The sequence below is a fragment of the Macaca fascicularis genome, chromosome 2 (assembly GCF_037993035.2).
Source record: "Macaca fascicularis isolate 582-1 chromosome 2, T2T-MFA8v1.1".
NCBI classification, from domain to species: Eukaryota; Metazoa; Chordata; class Mammalia; order Primates; family Cercopithecidae; genus Macaca; species Macaca fascicularis.
Genome location: NC_088376.1, coordinates 111394476 through 111410621, shown reverse-complemented (window position 1 = coordinate 111410621; position 16146 = coordinate 111394476). Strand labels below are relative to the sequence as shown.

Here is a 16146-nt window from a genome sequence, read left to right as displayed (position 1 = left end):
TTCACGAACAGTGTCAATCACTGGTGCTCAGGCTTGTTTTAGCAGCATACGGCTGGGTGCCAGCTGGCAAGGCCCCATAGGGAATGCCTGAAGCCTAGAGAAGGGTGCTCCTGGCTGTGCAACTTTCTGGAGAGGACCAACACAGGCTTCCCCCCGCCCCCCCATCCTGCGTTAATATCTAATACATTAATCATGAAAGTTTTAAATATTCTAAAACCTAGTTTTGATTTAGCAAAGCCCCATAATGGTTCCAGAGCTCTCTTTGTGCTTCTGAATTAATTTTTTAAAAAAATACAGGGTCTTGTTCTGTCTCCCAGGATGGAGTGCAGTGGTGTGATCTTGGCTCACTGCAGCCTCAAACTCCTGGGCTCAAGTGATCTTCCCACCTCAGCCTCCCAAATAGCTGGGACTACAGAAGTGCACCCCCACACCCAGCTAAGCGTTTTAATACATATTTAGCATACATTATAGTCTCACCCCCAACCCCTTGCCTGGCACTGGCACCAGCACCCCCTCCATCCACCAGCAAGTGGGCTGGGGCTTCCTGCAGCTGCTGCCCTGGATCTGTTTGGTGGACATGGGGACTTCACCGCCAGCAACTTGGAGAATCGTATCATTTGCCCTGCCCTGCCTCTTCCACAGTAGAGAAGTTCCTTGACAACAGGAACTGTTCCCTGGTACGTACCCCAGTGCCTGCATATAGCACACACCTTACATGAACAGATGAACAAGTCTCACCAAAACATTCGGCAATCTGGATGTCACAACATAAAGATGGGTTTTAAAAGCACAAATGCTGGTCAGGCACAGTGGCTCATGCCTGTAATCCCAGCACTTTGGGAGGCTGAAGCAGGCAGATCACTTGAGGTCAGGAGTTTGAGACCAGCCTGGCCAACATGGTGAAACCCCCCTCTACTAATACAAAAAATCAGCCAGGCATGGTGGCAGGTGCCTGTAACCACAGCTACTTGGGAGGCCAAAGCAGGAGAACACCTTGAACCCGGGAGGTGGAGGTTGCATTGAGCAGAGATCATGCCACTGCACTCCACCCCCTCCCCCGCCAAGAAAAAAACGTGCAAATTCTTCCACTAACCTCATGTAAGGTATTGTCAGGCATACAACCACACGAGAAGGACATCCTTTCAAACAAACGAGTTGGTTTAATTTCAGGTGATACAAAGTTTAGGGTAGAACAAAGACCAAAGAGCAGACTCTGGCAAGGTTCTGAGCTGGTTTTACTTTAAATTCACAGTTATGGTAGGAATGACTTAGTGAAAACAATTAAAGAGATGATGAACCACTGTAAGTTTTTTTTTTTTTTTTTTTTTTTTAACAAAAGTTTATTCTTAAATGTACAACAGCTCCAAGACAACACTTAATTCCAGCTTTAGGTGGCAAAAGATGTTATGGCAGGGAATATAGACGTTTAAATAAGGATGAAATAAAGGGTCACCATCTCCTCAGGCACAAGGAACAGCTTACTTTTTGCCAGATTTCTTAATTCCACCTGTGGCTGCAAAAGAAAAATAGTCACAATTAGGGAAAAATATAGTTCTTACGGTAGAAGCCCCATGGACCTGCTGTGGACCTTAGTAAAGCCTGGCTTTTATACTGGGCATTCGTTTTAACACAAGCATGGATAGCAGCTTCACTGATATTGTCTGTTCTAGGTAAAGGTAAAATGAGGATAAGATGGAGTTTACAAGCAGTGGCTGGCTGCGCACTGGTCTAGATCTACACTCCTGTATACTTCACAGATTGGCTTATTTAATCCTCATGCCCTATCAACCCATTTTACAGAAAAAGAAGTTCTTTTTTTTTTTGAGACAGAGTCTTGCTGTGTCGCCCAGGCTGGAGTGCAGTGGCACGATCTCGGCTCACTGCAACCCCCGCCTCCTGGGTTCAAGCAATTTTCCCGTCTCAGCCTCCCGAGCAGCTGGGACTACAAGCCCCAGCTAATTTTTATATTTTTAGTAGATGGGGCTTCACCATATTGGTTAGGCTGGTCTCGAACTCCTGACCTCAGGTGATCCGCCTGCCTCGACCTCCCAGAATGCAGGGATTACAAGTGTGAGCCACCAAGCCCAGCCTTTTTTTTGGGACAGAGTCTTGTTTTGTCACCTAGGCTGGACTACAGTGGTGCAATTTTGGCTCACTGCAGCCTCCGCCTCCCGGGTTCAAGCGATTGTTTATGCATCAGCCTCCCGAGTAGCTGGGACTACAGGCACACGCCACCACATCCGGCTAATTTTGGTATTTTTAGTAGAGATGGGGTTTCACCATGTTGGCCAGGCAGGTCTCGAACTCCTGACCTCAAGTGGTCCACCCACCTCAGCTCCCAAAGTGCTGGGATTACAGGCATGAGCCACTGTGCCCAGCCAAAAAAGAAGTATTATTGTTAGGTGTTGTTCAAGGTATGTGACAAGCCAGGATTCCAACCTGAGTTGTCTGACTTCAAAGTCCACATTCTTAACTGCCACGTTACACTGCCTTCCATATTATGATCCTGGCACCTGGTATACTCTACTAATTTACAAATCATCATATATGTGGAACCCAGTAGGCGATTTAAGAAACAGTGTAGGATTGGGCCAGGCGCGGTGGCTCACGCCTGTAATCCCAGCACATTAGGAGGCTGAGGTGGGCAGATCACAAGGTCAGGAGATTGGGACCATCCTAGCCAACATGGTGAAACCCTGTCTCTACTAAAAATACAAAAATTAGCCAGGAATGGCGGTGTGCACCTGTAATCCCAGCTACTCAGGAGGCTGAGGCAGGAGAATCACTTGAACCCAGGAGGCGGAGGTTGCAGTGAGCTGAGATCGCGCCACTGCACTCCAGCCTGGGCGACAGAGTGAGACTCCATCTTAAAAAAAAAAAAAAAAAAAAAAAAGAAACAGTGTAGGGTTATATATGCCTAATACAGGAAAGAAGATCCAAAGGGGCCTGACAAAATAAACCTTAAAAAAAAAAATATTAGATGATGCTCAATGACAAACAACTAGCATAGAGTTACACTAAGGACTGATCTTTTCCCTATACACAATCACAGATTAAAAGAGGGTGCAAGATACCTTTTTTTTTTTTTTTTTTTTGAGATAGGATCTCACTCTGTCTCCCAGGCTGGAATACAGTGGCGTGATCCCAGCTCACTGCAGCCTGAACTCCTGTGCTCAAATAATCCTCTTACCTTTAACTCCTGTGCTTAAATGAGGCTGCCTCAGCCTTTTAAATAGCTGGGATTACAGGAAATGAGCCACCACCACCACGCTCAGCTAATTTTAAAATTTTTCTGTAGACAGGGTCTCCATTTGATGCTGTGAACTCCTAGCCTTAAACAATCCTCCTGCTTAGGCCTCCCAAAGCACTAGGATTATGGTCGTCAGCCACTGTGCCTGGCCCCTTACACCATTCTGAAAAGGAATCTCAAGAACTAGAATCTCAGTGCTGGGTAGGTAAAGAATAATGGATCAAACCCACTGGGAGAGAGGTCTTGAGAAGCCCCGGATGACACTCCCACCATCCTTGTCTCCATCATGCCTAGTGTGGCTCACAGTGCTCAAATAGGGCATAAACAACTGTGGAGAAAATAATCACTAGTTGGATGAATGTAAAATAACGCTTAAGATGCACATAAAGTACTAGAACTGCTGGGCCTGAAAAATCTTTTGAAATGTAATGAATTCCTCCTACATAAAAGATGTAAAAAGGTGGAGGATTCAGTTAGAAAAGCATATGGAGCAACAGCACACTGAAGAGCCTGGACTTTATCTTTTAGTCTAGGCACACCCAGAAGTAAAAAGACTCAGAAAGCAAAAGCATAGAGATAATATGAGTACCAAAAAAAAAAAGGGTGGCCGGGCGCTTTGGCTCAGGTTTGTAATCCGAGCACTTTGGGAGGCCCAGGCGGGTGGATCACCTGAGGTCAGGAGTTGAGACCAGCTTGGCCAACATGGTGAAACTCCGTCTCTACAATAAATACGAAAAAAATTAGGCGCGGTGGTTCACGCCTGCAATCCCAGCATTTGGGAGGCCGAGGCGGGTGGATCACGAGGTCAGGAGTTCAAGACCAGCCTGGCCAAGATGGTGAAACCCTCTCTCTACTAAAAGTACAAAAAATTAGCCGAACTCCGTCTCAAAAAAAAAAAAAAAAAAAAAAAAGAAAAGAAAAATTAGCCAGACGTGGTGGCAGCCGCCTGTACGCCCAGCTACTTGGGAGGATGAGGTAGGAGAATCGCTTGAACCAGGAAGGCGGAGGCTGCAGTGAGCCGCGATCGCGCCGCTGCATTCCAACCTGGGAGACAGAGTGAGCCTCTGTCTCAAAAAAACAAAACAAAACAAAACAAAAAACACACAGAAAAACTTCGAAGTCAAGTAACGTTCAAACACTAAGAAGGCAGTAAAATACGAATTTGGGGCAAGAGATTGCGGAAGACACTGAGAAACTTAACTGTATGAATCTGCGTCTGAGGTAAATACATTTCAATGTTTCCGTTTCTGCATTCCCTAAGGAATGGAAGTCCAGACTGCCTGGGAGGCAGGAGACTTCGTTTCCAGCTCCCGGCCCTTACTGCTGCTGCAAATCCGAGACTGGCTAAGGACCATCCGCTACAGCGGACGTCGGAAAACGAGACCTCGCAGTTCAGTAGGCAGGAAAAACGCATGTCCGCGCCCTCATCCCAACAGACGCTCATAGCGTTTGGCCAGCTTGAGCTACATTCAGCCCCCACTTACCCAAGGGCCCCTTCCCCGCGGCCTTCGCTTTTAGCTCCTCGAGTTTCTTCTGCTCCTCTTTTTGTTTCTGCTTGAAAGCCTTATCTTCCTGGGGAGAGGCAAAGGGGGTTCAACTCAGGCCTGTTTCCCAGGCCCTCCGCACCCGCCCGTGTCTCCGCGCCCGCCCTCACCTCGTCCATCTCCTTGGCCTGCTTCTTAGGCTGTTTCAGTGGCTTCTTCTTGCCCCCTGTGGGCGACACGAACACGTTCGGCCTGCCCCTGCCGCCCGGTCCCCGCCCCGCCGTCCCCGCAGTCCTCACAGTCCTCACCGTCCCGCAACACTTACCTTCACGGCCGGACATCGCGCCTGGCGCCCCTTCCCCAGACCCTGCCACCGGAAACGGCGCGTCTTCCCCCACCCTCTGTCGTAGCAGCGGGGCGGCCCCCCTGATTGGCTCCTAGTCAGGAAGTTGAACTCTCGCTACCGGATGCGGCGCTCCAGGGGCGGGGACTAACAGGTCAGAGGTCAACTGAGTGGCAGACGCTAGGTCCGGCCGCGCCAGGTACGAGGAACTAGGGTCGTCCTGCCAGGGTAGAATCCGGAACCGTAAGAGGGGTACTTAATCGGAAGGCCCCCCAGGCCTGTGGCCGTGCGCGGGAAGAGCACTTCAGGTACACAGCAGGGCATGTGCATGTGCAAAGGCCTTGAAGCTCGGCGCGTTCTTGGAACCGAGGAAAGCACAGCTTGGGTGGAGGTAGAGTAGGCTGGGGGATGGCAGAAGTGGGAGGGAGTTATATCACATGGTCCTATAGCTTTGAAAACCCCTGTAAGGAGTTTGTTTTATAATATAGTCAGGGGTGCAGCAGTTTGCGAATTCTGTTTATTCATCTATGAAAATGGTCTAAAAAATTTATTTTGGTCATGGCCATACAACTCTGTGAATATGCTAAAACCACTGAATTGTACACATTGCGTGAATTATATGGTATGCAAGTTATTGCGTGAATTATATGGTATGCAAGTTATATATCAATAAAGCTTTTTTCCCCCCCCCCGAGATGGAGCCTTGCTCTTGTCGCCCAGGCTGGAGTGCAATGGCACGATCACTTCAACCTCTGCTTCCTGGGTTCAAGCGATTCTCCTGTCTCAGCCTCCCCAGTAGCTGGGATTACAGGTGCCTACCACCATGCCCGGAAAATTTTTGTATTTTTAGTAGAGACGGGGTTTCGCCTCCCCAGTAGCTGGGATTACAGATGCCCGCCACCATGCCTGGAAAATTTGTGGTAGAGACGGGGTTTTGCCATATTGGCCAGGCTGGTCTCGAACTCCTGACCTCATGATCCTCCTGCCTCAGCCTCCCAAAGTGTTAGGATTACAGGCGTGAGCCACCGCGCCTGGCCAAAGCTCTTAATTTTTTAAGTAACGGTGCTGAGTGCTGGGATGCTACAGTGTCCAAAGATTAGGCAGATGAATACATTTTTTGCTGGGTATGTACTATATGTAGGTACCAAGCTGAAATTCTAGTGAGTGAGACAGACTATAACCAAAGCAAATAAATGAGATACATATTGTAGGTCATGTGATAGGTGCATGGAAAAAATAAAGTGTAGACAGTGGGTCAGGAGTGCTAGGGTGGGAGTGGGATCGCCATATCTGATAGGGTGTGTGTAGACCTCCCAAGGGGCTACTAGTTGAGCAGGACTTGAAGAAGGTGAGGGAGCAAGCAGCACTGATAGCAGCTGTCATGAAGGCCCTGAGCTGGGGACAACCTGGTGCGCTCCAGCAACTTCAAGAAGATCCATGTGCTTGGAGTGGAGTGAGGAAAGGGAGACTAGTGGGAGATGAGGTCAGAGGAATGAGAGCCAGTGGGTAGGTTCCCTGTAGGCCATGGAAAAGACAGGCTTTTACCTTGAGAGAAGTGGGGAACCGTTGTAGGGGTTGAGCAGAGAGACATGGTCCCACCTGTGTTTGGAAAGGAACATTGACTCTGCTGACAATAAATTGCAGTGACTGGAATAGAAGCAGGGTGACGTCTGTCAGGAGGCTCTTGGGATAGTCCAGGCTAGAGATGTGATGTAGGTCATTGGGACCATTTGGTAGCAGTGGCAGAGGTGAGAAAAGGAGGGATCCTGGATTTGGAAAGCCAGTGGCATTTGCTGATAGATGGATGTGAGGTGGGAGAGAAATGAGGAATCAGGGGTGATGCGAGGTTGTTGGTCTGAATACTTGAACCTGGTATTGCTGTCATCCATGTTGGAGAAGGCTATGGGAAAAACAGGTTTGGGAGGGGAAGATGAGATCTCCATTAGATTTTCAGGCAGACGGGCCGGGCGTGGTGACTCCTGCCTGTAATCCCAGCACTTTGGAAGGCTGAGGTGGGTGGATCACGAGGTCAGGGATTCGAGACCAGCCTGACCAACATGGTGAAACCCCGTCTCTACTAAAAATATAAAAATTAGCTGGGCATGGTGGGGTGCCTGTAATCCCAGCTACTCAGGAGGCTGAGGCAGGAGAATTGCTTGAACCCGGGAGGTGGAGGTTGCAGTGAGCCGAGATTGCGCCACTGCACTCCAGCCTGGGCGACAGAGCAAGACTCCGTCTCAAAAAAAAAAAAAAAAAAAAAGATTTTCAGGCAGAGATACAGGTTGGGAAGTTTGATAAATGAGCCAAGAACCCTGTGGAGAGAGGTATAGGCTGGAGAAGTCAAGAGTATAATTTTTTTTTTTTAAAACAACTTTATTGATGTATAACTTGCATACCATACAATTCATGCAATGTGTGCAATTCAGTGGTTTTATTATATTCACAGAGTTGTATGGCCTTCACTAAAATAAATTTTTTAGACCATTTTCATAGATGATTTTTAAAACCACAGGACTGGATAAGAGAGGAGTCTGAGTGCTGAGCGCTGGGGTGCTGCATATTCCAGAGGTTAGGCAGATGAGTGGGCACTGGAAACCAAGTGAAACGGCATGTGAAGGAGGAGGGGGTGAAGGCCAGATCAGAGGGAGCTGGATGGAATCAGAGAAGAGGAACAGAAACAGTGAATTCAGGCAGTCTGTCAAGCAGTTTGGTTATAAAGGGAACCAGAGAAATGGGGCAGTTGCTGGTGGGGGTGTCAGATCAATTACTGAGCAGTGTCTCAGGAAGAGAGAGGATTTGGGCCCTGGGGCACAGGTTGGTCTTCCCTAGAAGCATGGGTTTTTTTATCCCGAGGATCAAGAGAGGAGGTGGAAATGGGGCAGTTACTGGTGATTGGGAGTTTGTGGAAGTTCTCTTCCAACTTTTTATTATTTTCTTGGTGGAAAATGAAGCAAGCAGACTATCAGGCTGGAAGTGAAGATGAGGAACATGATAGAGGCTTGAGGAAGGGGCAGTTGGTAGGAGACAGCCATCTACATAGATGGGAGAATGGATCTGAAGGGGCAGGATTCTGAACTTGACCCTCAGGGCCCTGCTTCACCTGTCCAGCTTCTCCATCCATTCATCTCTGCTTTTGCTTTCCAGTTGCACTGACTGCCTTTCAGGTTTTGAGCAACCTCAAGCACTTTCCACCTTTTCTCTTTGCCAGGAACATTCTTCCCCTTGGTGGTTGGGGAGCCTGTGAAACATCTAAGTGGTGACATCCTGGGGGCTGAGAAATGGGGCCTGGGATTGGGGGCTGGTGGGGTGGTGGAGAGCCTGAGGGGAGGGACTGGAGTGGAGAAACAACTTGGGGATTATTGCCACATTCCCTTATGAAGTCTCTGTTGTCACCCAGCTTAGGTTCTAGTGAGAGAATAGGCAACACATAAGGAAATGTGTCCATCAGGAGAAAAATAAAGCAGAGAAGCTAGCTGGGGAGGGAGTGGTCAAGGAAGCCTTACTGAGAGGTGATATTTGGGCAAAGATGAAGATGTCAGGGTGAGCTGAGTGGACTTGTGAAGGAAGAGTCATCCAGCTGGAGGAGGTGGCAGAGCACAGAGCAGCACAGTGGCTGGAGCAGAGTATGGCAGTAGAAGGAAGAGGATGAGGGCTGAGAGGTCTCAGGGCTTCTTGGCCGCCGCCAGGTGAAATGGGAGCTTTTAGGGGATTTTGATCAGAGGAATGTAATCTGATTTTTGTGTTACGGAGCCTTGGGCTGCCATATGCAGAACGTGGGGGTGGGGGAGGGGAGGGAAGAAAGCGAAGATTGCACAAGAGACAGTAGAGTAGCTGTCATCTCTGCCAGGAATGGGTGACCTTCCTGGGGTCTAAAAGTGGGCAGCTAGTAGAGGCGGTGCTGGGAAAGGAGGCTGAGGAGGTTGGAGGAAGCCAAGAGGGGCAGTGATGTTGGGAAGAGAGGGTGTTGAAAAGTGGTGCCAGCCATGGTGGACACTGCATGCTTTGTTTGATGAAGGATACACCTGCAGGGGTGTTATAGAGTCCCAGCCTGTGCGTCGTGGGTGCTGGCCTTGAGGCCTGGGAGTCTGACTGGCTGCTGGGGCCTGGATGGTACGCACCCTCATGGCTATGGAACCCAGCCTTATGAAGGGGGCCCAGCGGTTTGGATGTGGCACGAGCTTGGGACCACTGTCACAGTGATGTTCCCTTCTGTGGCTCTCAGCTCAGGCCCACTTTGCCCAGAAGACATGTTTCTACCCTACCATCTGTGTTTTCAAAGCCCCTGAGCTTCTCCAAAGGCAGCTCTTAGCACAGCATGATGGAGAGGAGGCTAGGGTGCTGTGGGGGGCCTCTGTCTCACATCACCTTCCATCAGGAAGCCCCTTTCTATTCTGTATCTGGAGCTCCTTCAGTTTCTTCCTGTCTGCAGCTCTCTTTGCTTTTCTCTCTCTGGCCTGGTCTGTTGGCCACCAGGTGTCGCTCTCACAGCCAGGATCAGCGCTTAGGGACTTTGAGGTGTGGTTTGGCCAGAGGAGGGTGCTGTTGGCTCAGCTTTTTCTGAGAAAACGGGTCACCTGGCCACCTCTTTGTGGTCCTCAGAGTCACTGGCACTCTTGGGCTCAGGTGAGGCCTGATTCTGGATAACAGGAGACTCCCTGCTGTTCAGGTAATGAGAAGCAGGCCCAAATATCAAAGCAAGATGGAAGAGGGAAAGATGAGAGAAACCTAACCCGTTGAGCAATGGCAGGTTGGAGAGGAAAGATAAAGTTTATGGAAGTCAAGAAGTGTGAGACTGAGAGTTGGTGGCCTGGAAAGTCTGGGGGCGAAGACGGATCCATGAACCTAAGAAAAGTCCTCTGTGGCAAAAACAGTTTTGTTTTGTTTTGCCCTTGGAATTGTCTTAGAGGAGAGCTAAGAGTTTTCTGTCTTGGGTCACAAATGGCCTGTGTCCTTAGGCCCTTGCACAGAATTGAAACTCTGCTTCCCTTGTGCTGAGGCAGTCCTTAGAGAGTCTGGGGAGTTGGTTTTGAGGCTGTTTAACAGAAATGATCCTGGATCTTAGTCTTCCTGAATTCCCCTGAGTTCTACAACATTGCAGGGAGTATTTATGCATCTTTGTGGGGCTTTGTCAGCATGTATACAACTCTGGTTTCAAAACTGTCTTTGATATCAGAAACCTGGACATCAGGATTCTCATTCAAGTCACAGCAGAGAGACCTGGGGGATGTAGGGAAGTGGGTAGCAGGGAAGGGCCCGCTTTGTGTGGCATGGTGGCAGGCACTGGAAGGAATGGTATCCTAGAGGCTCTTCCCCAACTGCGTTCCATTGCCCAAGAGCACCCAGGGGAGAGCCTGACCATCCTCTTGCCACAGGGGCCGCAGTCTCTGGGCCCAACAGGGTGGTGCTCAGTTTAGATGATTTTAGTGAGGATTAGTCTGTTCAGAACTGTCCCTAGGCCTCAGAACGGACTTATGTCCAGCCTTTCTCAGCTGTGAGCTGACCTGTCTGGCGTCCCCCTCACAGATCTCCTGATGGCGGGGCGCAGCCCTGGGTTTGCCATGCAGCACATCGTGGGTGTGCCCCGCATACTGGTCCGGAGGGGCCTCCTTGGAAGGGACCTCTTTATGACCAGGACTCTCTGCAGCCCAGGCCCAAGCCAACCCAGAGAGAAAAGACCTGAGGAAGTGGCCCTCGGGCTGCATCACCGCCTCCCAGCACTGGGAAGAGCCCTGGGGCACAGCATTCAGCAACGAGCGACCTCCACAGCCAAGACTTGGTGGGATAGATATGAAGAGTTTGTTGGACTCAATGAGGTTCGAGAGGCCCAGGGAAAGGTGACAGAGGTGAGGAGGGGAGCTGGGGTGGCTGGCCCTGCCCTCTGACTTGGGAAATGTGCCAAACCAGTCACGTGGTGCTGGGTAGCCACATCCAGACTTGTGTTTGGCCTCATTTCTCATGTGGAAACCTGGGCTTGATGCTTCTGGGGTGAAGGTCTCCATGTAACTGTGCCACCTACTTTCTCTAAAAACAGTTACTGTGTACTAATAAGTCCCTGGCCACTAACATCCAGTCTGTGAGGCCAGCAAATACTTCCTTTGTGGACTGTTTGGGGATTGATGGTGAAAGTTACCTGGGGCTTGCTGCAGTACTGTTACCGTGTGTAATTACAACATCTTTTGCGAAGGTAGAGGGCAGTAGGAAATGTCACACTGTGAGTGGAAAGAGCGAGTTGTGGTTGTCAAGTCCTTTGTGGTGGCAGAAAAGCATTCTGTCATCTTTGTTCCCACTCCTGCTTAGGCATGGAGTAGTGTAGCAAGGTGGGAAGAACCTGGGGTTCAGCGGGGGCTTTGAGACAAACAGTGCCATTTCTTTCCTTGGAGATTTTGAGCTTGGCTGAGCTGGTGTTTCCAGGTCTATAAACTGTAGGCTGCAGCAGTGCCTTTCATGGCATTGTTATGAGGCATATATAAGGCAACACACGGGAAACAGCCTACCAACACAAGCCTACCAACACAGGTTTGATGGACACAAATTGTGTGCATTGTTAGCTGTTTTCAAGTTTTTTCAGGGGCATGTTATTTCTGCTTGAATGGCTGAATCTCGTGATTCTGATGGGTGTGGCCCAAGGCTGCACTTTGAACACCACTGGGTGAGCCAGGATTAGTGTCTAAGGAATTCCGTTTCCACCCTTTGCAGCTCACACCCCAGTGACCTCTTCTTAGCCACAGCCTCGCTGGGAATGCAGCTGAGCCTGTGTGGGTGTGGAGAGAAGGTGCAGATGGCCTCCGGTTTTCTCTTTGCAGGCTGAGAAAGTGTTCATGGTGGCCCGAGGGCTTGTCCGAGAGGCTCGGGAGGACTTGGAAGTTCACCAGGCCAAGCTGAAGGAGGTGAGGGACCGCTTGGACCGTGTCTCCAGGGAGGACAGTCAGTACTTGGAACTGGCTACTCTCGAGCACAGGATGCTGCAGGTAGGCACCTCAGGAGGCAATCCTTTCACACCTGGACAGTGACCCTCGCCTGGCAGATCGTGGAGGGGCCAGGTGGGAACCCTGACTGGTCCTTAATCAGAAGCCTGGTACAGAGGTGAACCAGAAGCTCCTACGGAGGGACAGAACCCCAAGCTTCCAGAGCCTGTCCATCTACTTTCTTCTGGAGTACAGGGGCCAACTGTTCAGAGCAGTGTAGCCTGGGACCCAGAATGCTGAGGAAGGAGAACCATGGAGGGGCTGGCCCAGGAAGTGCTGGACACTTCCCTTCGTGTAGACATAAGTACACCTCTGGTCAAACCCAGGACTGCTCAGGTGGGACGATCATGTAACTCACTTTGCTCACTCCCAATTCCTTTGCCCCTCTGACCCAGCCGGGTTCGTGCTACCTTCATTCATTCAGCAGGGGTCTATGGAACATGTACTCTGCCAGGCACAAGGTAGTGAGCCATCTGTTGGTGGCTATAGCTGCAGGGCCACCTTGTCCCCATGTAACCCAGTAACATGGCTTTGCTTCTGCAGGAGGAGAAGAGACTTCGCACAGCCTATCTGCGTGCAGAAGACTCTGAGCGCGAGAAATTCTCCCTCTTCTCTGCAGCTGTGCGGGAAAGTCATGAGAAGGAGCGCACAAGGGCGGAGAGGACCAAGAACTGGTCCCTCATTGGCTCAGTCCTGGGGGCCCTGATTGGTGTGGCTGGCTCCACCTATGTGAACCGTGTCCGGCTACAGGAGCTGAAGGCCTTACTCCTGGAGGCACAGAAGGGGCCTGTGAGTCTCCAGGAGGCCATTCGAGAACAGGCGTCTAGCTACTCCCTCCAGCAGAGGGACCTCCACAATCTCATGGTGGACTTGAGAGGCCTGGTACATGCTGTTGGGCCGGGGCAGGGCTCTGGGTCACAGGCAGGTACTCCCCCTACCAGAGACAGAGATGTAGACGTCCTTTCAGCTGCCTTGAAAGAGCAGCTCAGTCATTCCAGGCAAGTCCATTCATGTCTAGAAGGCTTACGAGAGCAGCTTGATGGCCTAGAAAAGACTTGTAGCCAAATGGCTGGGGTGGTTCAGCTTGTAAAGGCTGCAGCACACCCAGGCCTGGCGGAACCAGCAGACGGGGCTATGCCCAGCTCCTTGCTAGAGCAGGGGAGTATGATCTTGGCACTGTCGGACACGGAGCAGAGACTAGAAGCCCAAGTCAACAGGAACACCATCTACAGCACCCTGGTCACCTGTGTGACATTTGTGGCCACACTACCTGTGCTCTACATGCTATTCAGAGCCAGCTAACCCCTGGCCCCTCCTCCAGAGGGTCTGAGGCAATATCTGTAAATGTGGATTTAGTTAGAGACTTGTAGCAATGAAGTGAGCCTTTGGGGGTGTGTATAACCTCAATCTGAAGGAGCAGCATCTGTGTCACTCACCAGCAGGCACACTTCACTTTGCAGACAAGGTTCATTTACATTAATTATCAAAACTTTGTGCTAATGTCCAATTAAAATATCCTGAGTTTTATTATTTAAAACAATCAGACTGAGTTTTTTTCATTGAGAATCAAGATCCAAGACTTGAAGGTTGGGCCTGGAGTTGGGGTAGTCACCCCCTTTAGTTCCTCTCTCATCTCCTGTCTGTCCTCTTTTCTGAACTGTTATGGATGCACTCCTGAGGCCTAGATTTTCATTTTGAATTTCCTGGCCTGCCCTCCACTTACCTGACTGTCCGATGTCAGATGGCCTGGGAGTTCCAGCGAGTGGAACCTAGCCAGCTGCCTACTCATTGGTGACCACGGTTACTTCCCATCTCCTGGATCACTTTCTCTACCATGTGGGGGAGAACTTCCTGGTTCTAGTACTGGAGGAGTGATCAGAGGAAAGCAGGGAAGAAAGACTGGGAGAATGGTTGATAAATGTTGCTGGGGACATAAGTATGGGAATTGATGGCCAATCTGGATCCCTGGTATAGAGAGTGCTTTGGGCAGCACTGGTGTGCCACTGGGGCTGGGTGCACCTCCACACAGCCCGGGGAAATCTTCCACAGGCATAGGCAGAGCTCAGGACACCAGGAGTGTGCATGGAGAGGCAGTGATAGGGAAGAGGGGGTCTCCCACGGGTGGGAGGTGCAGTGGGGGCATGTGTATGATCTCTTTTCAGAGGGGAACAGTGACCCATGACCTCCTGGACTAAATGGCCATGGGTGGCCTTGTGTGCCCTGAGTAAACAGGAGCTTTGGGCTAGTATTCAGTCCTGGTGTTGGAGTATTGGAAGTCAGGCACGTTCCAGAGAACCTACTCCCCTTTGAGAGCGCAGGGTAGCTGTATGCAGGGGCTGCAGGTGGGGGCTTGTTCACTGGTGTCTGTGCAGAGCTGTCAGAGCCTGTGGAGCCAGGAGTGTTTCCCATAAGGCATACTTTCGTCTTGGAGCCTGTGTTCAGTCTTGGGCAGTGAGTATGGCCCAAATGCCCCCCACCTCAGGTTCTCAGCACCTGGTCCCTCAGTCACTCTATCCTTGGCGAGTAATGGCTCCCCAGAATGGCATGGGATGGAAAGACCCTCGCTTAGAGTGTTCACATTCCTCATAGGGCAGTAGGTATCGTATCTGTGTACAGATGAAGGGGGTTGTGGGGTTTGGAAGACCCAGTTTCCTCTGAGGTGAGATAGGTCCTGAAGGGTGTGTGCTTGGATGAATGGATTTGGGGAGGGAGGGATTCTGTGCATGTGAAGGGGGCTCCTGCAAGCTACATAGGCAGGAAAGCCAAAGTGGGTGAGGGACTGGGGCAGACTGTCCTGGCTGGGGTGGTGATGAGTGTGGGGGAGTTGCGCAGCATGAAGTCAGAGGCCCGGGGTACCAGGTTGGCAGTCTGAGGTGAGAGGCTAAGGGTGAGGGATCCAGGGAGGGATTGCTATGCTGCTGCAGAAAAGGTGCTAAGCACCTGGACTCAGATGCTGGAAGTGGGAGTGGAGGAAAAGGGGTGACCTGACGGGAGACCCTTGATAGCTGGCGGGAGGTGGGAAGAGGGTGTCTGTAGCTCTAGGGCAGTAGCCAGTGTGGATGACCTGAATCTCTTGATTGAGGTTCAGCTAGCCTGTGGAGGCCTTGGAGGCTTTCAGATGATGCGTGTGACATTTTTGCCTCCCAGGAAGCTGTGCCAATGGCTTTTAGCCAAAGTCCTCCAAAAGTCCTAATCGGATGGGCCAGATTCTGGCTCCTGAGTTAGCCGTGGGCGTGCCAGGGTGTGAATGGCCCTGCACAGGGGACAAATGTTCCCCAGGAAAGAACCCTTCTGCCAGTGTTTCCTCCCGCAGAAGGCCCAGGTGTTTGCCAGTGAGAGAGCCCAGACTTGCTCAATGCTTCTCAGCTTGGGGTGGGTCCAGGTCTGGGTCCTGGGCTGGGAAGAAAGGAAGGAAGTGAGCCCTTGCTTGTGCGCCTCTGCAGCCCAGGTGCCCTGCCTTCACAGCCCCGCTAGAGGTGGTATCACCCCCACTTGCTGGTGAGCAAATAGGCTGGGGGGGTTGGTGTCAGGTTACATGGCTTAGTTGATGGCGCAAGCCCAGGTCCAAAGCCCATGTTCTCAAACAGCCAGAGGTGGGGCCGGAAGGAGGGACTGGCTGTTGGGGAGTACTGGGAGCAGGGGCGGTGGGCAGGGCCAGGTGCGCAGGGGAGAAACAAGGCGCTTCGGAGTTCAGGTAAAGAAAGTTGGGGAGGATGACCACCGGAGCCGGGTAAGGAGCTCCGGGCGCGGGGCGAGGCCGGGCGCTGGCAGGAGAACGGGTCGGGCAGGTGAGGGACCCGGGTGCGACCCGGCTCTGGACGGGCGGGAAGAGGCCAGGGCGCTGTTCCACCAGCACCTGCGGGTGCGGAGCGCGACCCTCCGCCTCGGCCCCTAGTAACCGGGAAAGTTCCCAGTTCCGGTTCCAAGGCGGCGCGCAGGTGAGGCCGACGGGGCGGGGCGGCTTTGGCTCCCGGGGTTCACTCCTCACCCCTCTGGGCTACCGGCGTTGCCATGGCGACCGCCGCTGTGCAACCCGCCCCCGCCCTCCCGCGTGCGGGAGGGGTCGGATCCCCAGCCCTCGGCCGACGCTGAGCCCGCGGGGTT

At 51.5% G+C, this 16146-nt stretch overlaps 2 protein-coding genes and 1 long non-coding RNA gene across 13 annotated transcripts in view; 2 read left to right on the top strand and 1 right to left on the bottom strand.

Annotated features, from left to right (window-relative positions):
* Window positions 1-1137: 1137 nt before the first annotated feature.
* Window positions 1138-5115, bottom strand: LOC123571831 (uncharacterized). The gene is made up of 4 exons (XR_010585121.2): window positions 5060-5115; window positions 4905-4960; window positions 4735-4822; window positions 1138-1513 (listed from the first exon to the last, which is right to left on the bottom strand). It is a non-coding gene; the product is annotated as an uncharacterized lncRNA (long non-coding RNA).
* A 104-nt stretch (window positions 5116-5219) lies between these two features.
* CCDC51 (coiled-coil domain containing 51) lies at window positions 5220-13579 on the top strand. 9 transcript variants are annotated; one of them, XM_045386299.3, is made up of 4 exons: window positions 5220-5276; window positions 10722-10920; window positions 11881-12045; window positions 12586-13579. In XM_045386299.3, exons 3-4 carry the CDS (start codon window positions 11896-11898, stop codon window positions 13342-13344), a joined length of 909 nt encoding a protein of 302 aa, XP_045242234.1. In that variant the 5' UTR covers window positions 5220-5276; window positions 10722-10920; window positions 11881-11895; the 3' UTR covers window positions 13345-13579. The 9 variants fall into 9 exon arrangements, with proteins under 9 accessions (XP_045242234.1, XP_005547071.1, XP_065396627.1 ...); XM_005547014.5 differs by having other exon boundaries at window positions 10601-10920; XM_065540555.2 differs by having other exon boundaries at window positions 5222-5385; window positions 10727-10920.
* Window positions 13580-15335: 1756 nt separating this feature from the next.
* The window catches only part of PLXNB1 (plexin B1), a 28498-nt gene continuing 27687 nt past the window's right edge, over window positions 15336-16146 (top strand). The window contains exon 1 of one of the 3 annotated variants that reach the window (XM_045386295.3): window positions 15336-15540. The gene's annotated coding sequence lies outside the window, so the exon portion shown is untranslated. Of the gene's footprint in view, window positions 15541-15650; window positions 15773-16146 lie in introns of those variants that run through there. The other 2 variants (XM_015445848.4, XM_045386296.3) reach the window with 2 other exon arrangements.

Excerpts from the sequence above, each read along its gene's own strand:
- CCDC51 (XM_005547014.5), top strand. The coding sequence starts at position 10,609 with ATGGCGGGGCGCAGCCCTGGGTTTGCCATGCAGCACATCGTGGGTGTG. Across the intron at positions 10,921-11,880 it reads CCCAGGGAAAGGTGACAGAG|GCTGAGAAAGTGTTCATGGT; the intron begins GTGAGGAGGGGA and ends TTCTCTTTGCAG. Across the intron at positions 12,046-12,585 it reads TCGAGCACAGGATGCTGCAG|GAGGAGAAGAGACTTCGCAC; the intron begins GTAGGCACCTCA and ends TTGCTTCTGCAG.